A 6,759-nucleotide genomic window follows, 5' to 3' on the forward strand; every position below is an offset into this window, starting at 1 on the left:
ACTTTTCAAACGTTTGGACCAGAACCACAAAAAATAAAAAACCACAGGGACCATTTTTGCAGTTTTGTCGTGCAACAATTAAATTAAATAATTTTATAACAGATTGGATTTTAATTTTAAAGCATGTCGGTTTCTAAAAGCATAAACTAAATTTTTAAATGGCTTCACTTGTTGCTTTAGATGGTTGCAAATAATGTCGAGGGACCGCAAAACAAACCCCTTTGGGGATCTAAATCAAGCTTCTTGAACCACATTGAATTTCTGTTTATGAATTCAAGAATCCATGATGCAAATACAACACAAATAGACTATGTGTTTCCCATGAAAACTAAGAACAAGTCAAGATAAAAAGGGCAACACCATGTGACTCAACAGAAGCCGAGAGTGAATGTTGTAGTGACCCGTAATCTTTCCCACTCCAAACCTCTTTGCATGAACACGAGCCGAAATTTATCATAGGAAATGCCTTTGAGAGATTTGATATAGTTGTGGAAATAATTGTTCTTGAAGTATTCAAATTGAAATAAGCAAGATACACCTCTCCTGAAACATTACAATATTGGGTTGATGATATGAATAGGTTAACAAAACTAAAGGTTAAAGATGTTCATGAGTCATCCACATGGTGTCTAGTCTACAATATGTAAGTGATCATTTGAGTTCAAAAACCGAATCTTGTAAGAGTGATTTAAACATTTACCTTTCTTTCCGGTTGCAATCCATGAGCGAACTCCTCCGGGACCCGCATTGGCTTTTGTTTCTTTGATAGAAGCACATGAACCCGAATAACTATTCACAAGTGTTCCGTTGCTATTTAGCTCCCACATCTAGAAACAAAAAATCAACAATTAAATAATGCATCACGTTTTATCGATATAAAAGATTAGCTCTCTCACCTCCTAAGAGGTGTTTAATGTTCCAACTCATACCTGGTTAGCATCCGGCCTACAAGGAAAAAAAGATGCTCTCTTATGCTCCTTTGAAGTAAGTTTCCGTTTGGATGAAGTATCAAAGCAAAACCCATCCCTATTTCTCGCATGTAGGTGAAGCTTCCCTCGATATTTTTCTCTATATGTAACTTCATCTCTAAAAAAAAAAAAAAAAAAAAAAGTTAGCATCAATAAATTATTGGCCTTTATGTTAAAATAACCCTCTTCTCCCCAAAAGGTTCGAGTCTCAGTAGTTGCAATATGGGAGTTTTAATTCCAATGTAGATTGGGCTCCTTCTGGCTATTGGGCCCTTATGCTAGCCAGAGTGTCCCTAATTTACCTCTCACATGATGGTCCTAGGACAGACAGTATGGGCCAGCTCAGGGTTGCTGAAAGAATAATCTTTTTTATCAGAAAAAAAAATGCTCTACACATGAAAGAGGTTTAGAAAATTACGATTGTAAAAGAGGGTCCGATTTGTAGAGACAAAAAGGTTCGAAATTTTTGGATCTTGATGGCCATCTCCAACAAACTTGTTCAAGATCCGCATCAACTACTCTCACAAACCACCCTTTGGCTTTGGAATCATGACAACTCGAGAGCCCTAAAATGAGTTTTTCTGATGCACCCGTGTCTTTTAGACTTCTAGTTTGAAAGTGTGGACCTTGTTTCAAGAATTGAAATTCAGCCGTGTTGGTAATGTAAGGAAACTGTAGACAATACGATACAATTGTTAGACCAAGTTTGACTTTCGAGAGTCAACTTACTTACTTACCCTTCAACTTCCAAATTATCAAGATTTGTTTTCTTTACATAGTAAAAGATAACAAATTACAAAAATTTGGAGATAAAAAGTTGAAGTTCTCTAGGTCGAATACGGGTTTCAAAAACAAAAAGTTGACCTTTTTTGAAGCAAGTAATTAAGTAAAGGAATTAGTGGAAATAGTAAAACATGCCTCCTTATTGTTTGAGCTAAAAGAGTTGATTTCCAAAAGTGTTGGGTTTGTGATTAGTCGATAAGTTTCATCATCAAGCTTTCTCATATCTCCTCCAAACATTAAAGGCGATCGAGCCATTGACCACAAAGTCATCTGCAAATTGTAAAAAGTCAAACAAAGTCAAAATTAAAAAAGAATGAACAAATTTGATTCGATTATCTTTAGAGAAAGAACCAAATCAATCCCACCTGAGTTTTTTGCTCGTCTAGAGTAAGTCTCGACAACCTGTGTGGACCAACATTGACTCCTACAAATAAAACTTAATTAATCGATTTGGTATTTCATTAGCTCTTTACAAATTAAATGAAAAAGATCCGTTTTTTTTTTATAAAATTAAAACTTTTGAGAACGAAAATTAACCAGGGTCAGTAAGCCATCCGAGTGGAAGCATATCCAAATCAGGCCATGAGTTTCCGAGCAAACCTCCACCTCCTATCATACTAGCAGCTGCAAAATCTCTAAGAAACAAGAAAATTTTCCAAATTAATTAAAAATGATACGACTTGGGTTATATTTAATTGAAAATCAACTTCGTTTAAATTGTTTGAAATTTCTGTAAGATACGAAATTGGATTTGGTTCGACTTCATAACAAGTAGTAGAAAAATAGAAATGCTGTTAAATTACGACTTGATTCGTAACAAATTTCAATTCAGAAAATAATATGGTTGACTGAAAAAGTCAACAATGTATACACATTACCTTGAAACATCAAAATGAGCTGCAACATCTCCCCAATTATCCCAGTCATCACCGGTGACTCTATACATGTTTACGAGGGTTGAAACTTGCTGAGCCATGACTGGTGTCGCACTTGTTCCAGGTGAGAGTGAATAAAGAATTGGACGATTAAGCCCCTCCAATATCTGCAATCGTTATTTGTTAAGAGGGCATTCACGTCTTTTGCACAACAAGAAATGGGATAATAAGGAGATAAATTCATGTACCTCTGAAACAATCGTTATCTCACTTAGCTCAAAATCATCGCCGAACACACAGTCGTGTTTTACTGTTAAAAGACACAAGCAACTGTTATATTAGGTGATTCTTAAAATGTATTTGCTATGTTTAAACCATAAATAGAACATGTTTCTTGTTATGAAGGTTAAGAACGTGAAATTGCAAATTTGAGTTAAAACATAATGTCCCTTTAAAAATGTTTGACCATTGGGAAAATGTCTTGCATACTTTTAATAATATGACAAAATAAGGGAATCTTATGTATTCGCATCAAAATCATTTCTCTCTATAATGAGGTTATGGAGCTAGTGTAGAAGATGGAAGAAGTGTTATTTAGAGAATAGTGAGAAACTTACAAAAATCGACATCCCATTCGGCATATTGATGATAAAGGGACTTTAAAAAGGCTCTTCCAGCTCCTAATGTAGTGTCCACACTCATGAAACCATTTTTCATCCAACCACAAGATCTCTCTTTCAATCCTATATCTTTTGCATGCCAAACCTTTCCGGCTTCTGTGTAAGCTTTTCCCTATTCATAATTCAAATAATGTTTATATAAACACATTTTGGGAAGTGTGCTACTAGTCAAATGTCTAAAATACCCTTCAACGATCACCAAATCAAGAACCTCGTAATGTCCTTCAAAGAAAGACGATTAAAATATGCTCCCACTATTGCATGAAATTGCAATGTTTGATCAAGCACACACTTTTAGGGAAGTGTTTTGTTAGTCAAATGTCTAAAATAGCCTTCAATATTAAGAAAACAAAGAATCTTGTCGGCCCAATAAGCTTTAGAAAAATTGAAGTCCTCCATTTAGATTAGGTAGCCTTAGGAAAGTGCTCAACTATTTATCAAAGTACTCAAATGCCCTTCAAAAATGATAAAGTAATAGGATCTTGTAAACCAAAATCATTAATCCTAAACTTTAGTGAATCATTGTAATAACAACTTGGGAAACTTCCCGTAACTATAAAACCTCGAAATGGGAGCTCTTGCAATTTTCATGGGACATGAGTAATAATTAAAGTACACTGTCTATATTAGTAAAGGCAACGTACATTGCTACTCCCCACAATTTGCCCTTCTCTTAATAAGTGAGCAACATAAAACGAAACTTCATCTTTTGAATGTAATCTTATGATAAAACTACATAGATATTGAATGGTGAGTTTTAAATCAAATGGAATATTTCATCTTTTGAGTTTAAATTTTAGGAGCAATACCGTTGTAATGTCTAAGATAGGGGTGTTTGCATTCACGGCTTGTGTGCTTATGCCTCTCATAATATGGAACCCAAACTTCAAACCCATGTCATGAACTTTCTTGGCTACTTCTTTGAACCCTTTGCCACCTTTTGATGAAGGCCACCTACGTGGGTCCGGACTCATCCTCCCCCATTCATCAATCACATCGAACCCAAGCGAATCAACATAAGCACCGGGGACTAACTTTCTATACCAAAGGTAATCCACAACCGCATACTATAACAAAATCAAGAAATCATAAAGAGAAAGGGTTTAAACAACAATGCTTATGTTAATTCAAGAATATCGTTTTTGGAGAGCTATTTGACTATTTTATTGAAAGTCTGAAATACCCTTTATCAAAATCAAGAAATCACAAAGAGGTAGAGTTATAACATCGATGGTTTTCAATGGAAATAGATGATTCTTGGAAATGGTTGTTAAATTCAAGAATGTCGTTTTGGAGACATGTTTGAGTATTTTATCAAATATCTCAATTCTGAAATACCCTTTAATGATCACAAAGGAAGGAAGGACACATCAACATTATCCACATTTTGTGAAGATGACAACAGGCAAATTGGTAATTGACTAATTGTAACTTCAAATTTTTCAAAAGTGGAAAAAGTTGTGATTTTTATGGGCCAAAAACTCATAGTTTTATATAGACGTTTGACTATTTATCAAATATCTAGAACACCCTTTTGAAAATGAGAAATTAATGAAGCCCATATCAATATCTTCTATCTTTTTGTGATGACGAAATTGGGAAAATAGGAAACTATAACTTGGGACTACTCCAAAATGGAAAAGTTTCAATCTTTATGGGATGGAGGAATTATTGGTAAGACCTCATAGCCATGAGCATGCAATTTCTGTGAAATAAGTTGAGCATTTTGAAGAAATTCGTCTTCAGAGATTGTCCAACAAAACGAATCGTATGAATTCCAACCTCTAGGTGGTATGCTAGCATGGATTTCTGATAAGACCCTGATACAAAAAAATATATATATTTCTAATAATTATACAATCGAGCATCTTAAATCATGTTAATATTAAAAATCCACCACAACAAACGCATAATCCAAAACCAAAAAGAAAAAGACACATTGCAGTTAAAGCAAGATTTAGAACTTCAACTTATGCTTAAAGAGGAGCATTCCTTTCAAATTATACCAAATTAGAAACGTAAGTAGTTATAAAGTAGTTGTTTCAAAAACAAGAAATAACAAATTTGTACAACTGATAACTGATTATCTAATTCGTATTTCCAAAACGCACGTTAAACACACACCCCATAAGTTCTCGTTTTATAGATTAATGTTGTCATAAACTAATTATCCATAAACCATCAACTCTTACTCATTTCGATATTATGAATTGCTCTGTTTTGACTCTGGAAAGTCAAAAGCAACTCTCATTTTGTGAAGGGGAAAAAAAGGCTGTGTTTAAATCGAATTCAAGAACAAACCCGTTTAAAGTAGCATAAAAGATTCAGTTTTTTCACTGTTTTTCGCACAAAAAATAAAAGATCCCCTTCCATTAGATTAGTGTTGTCACGTATTTGAAACTAATCTTGATTCTTGAAAGTCAAAATTAATGTCAGCTAGATCACTAGAACCGAAAGCAAACTCCACATTTGAATTAATCGAATTCAAGAATACGACCAAAAATAAACCCATTTCTGTTGATTAAATTTAAGAACACGAAATCGAATGTCAGACTCTTTTATTTTTGACCAAATATAAGTAAATAAATGACATGGTTTTAATTCCAATCACTGTAAGGTTGAACAGCATGAAAGAGAAAAAGAAAGTACCTTTCCGAGGAGAAAACGAAGACGATGAAGATGAATGAGTAGATAAGCTTATTCATGGCGTCACTGGTGTTTGACTGATCGAAGGTTGGAATCAAAATTTATAATGGGAACGGTTGAAAGCGACAAGGATAGAAATAAGATATAACGAAACGACGTCGCGGAAGAGGTGGAGGACTTATCGGCGTGATAAGACGATAGTTTGAGGAACTCTGGAAGACATTTTCGTCGGCTTTTGCCGGCGGTGATAGCGTAGTTTTAACTTCTCCGGCGAGGTGTCGCTGTCGTCGGTGGAGGGCATTGTGTTGGTCAGTAGTGGGGACATATAATAATAAAAGGCCGTTCAATGTTCGAACACGCGTGTCAATAGTTTGCATCATAGTACTCTCACTCGTGTCAATACTTTTAATCAAGGCTATCAAAGATTGGATCCTATATCATCGTTTTTTTCCCTTGCAAAACGTTAACAGTAAGATCTTATTAGAAATAGTTTATAATATAAAATAGTGAAATAAATAGTTTAAAACATAAAAACAAATCTTCAATGTATAATTTAAGGATAAACAATTCAAATTAAGTTTTATATGATGTATATTCGGTTCATTTTATTAGCCTATATGCATGGTTGTAGAACTCGCTACTCGGTACCTACTCGGCCGACTACTGAGTAGCGAGTACTCGAGAGTACTCGGATTTAGTAATTCATATATAAATAATTTTAGGGAAATTATATATGTCAAAATCATATGTTAAAACCATAATTTGAATGAAATATATAACAAAATTAGATACATTAGAATAAACAAA

The 6,759-nt window shown here is 34.2% G+C and overlaps 1 protein-coding gene across 1 annotated transcript; it reads right to left on the reverse strand.

Annotated features, from left to right (window-relative positions):
• Positions 1–202: 202 nt before the first annotated feature.
• On the reverse strand, positions 203–6,274 carry LOC145010433 (Melibiase family protein). The gene is made up of 13 exons (XM_078968975.1): positions 5,956–6,274; positions 4,988–5,126; positions 4,116–4,373; positions 3,244–3,418; positions 2,875–2,936; positions 2,630–2,793; positions 2,289–2,386; positions 2,117–2,175; positions 1,887–2,021; positions 1,387–1,640; positions 930–1,086; positions 701–827; positions 203–543 (listed from the first exon to the last, which is right to left on the reverse strand). Exons 1-13 carry the CDS (start codon positions 6,009–6,011, stop codon positions 329–331), a joined length of 1,899 nt encoding a protein of 632 aa, XP_078825101.1. The 5' UTR covers positions 6,012–6,274; the 3' UTR covers positions 203–328.
• Between the last annotated feature and the right edge of the window lie 485 nt (positions 6,275–6,759).

The sequence above is a fragment of the Lactuca saligna genome, chromosome 8 (genome assembly GCF_052625555.1).
Source record: "Lactuca saligna cultivar CGN05327 chromosome 8, ASM5262555v1, whole genome shotgun sequence".
In the NCBI taxonomy this organism is placed as follows: domain Eukaryota; kingdom Viridiplantae; phylum Streptophyta; class Magnoliopsida; order Asterales; family Asteraceae; genus Lactuca; species Lactuca saligna.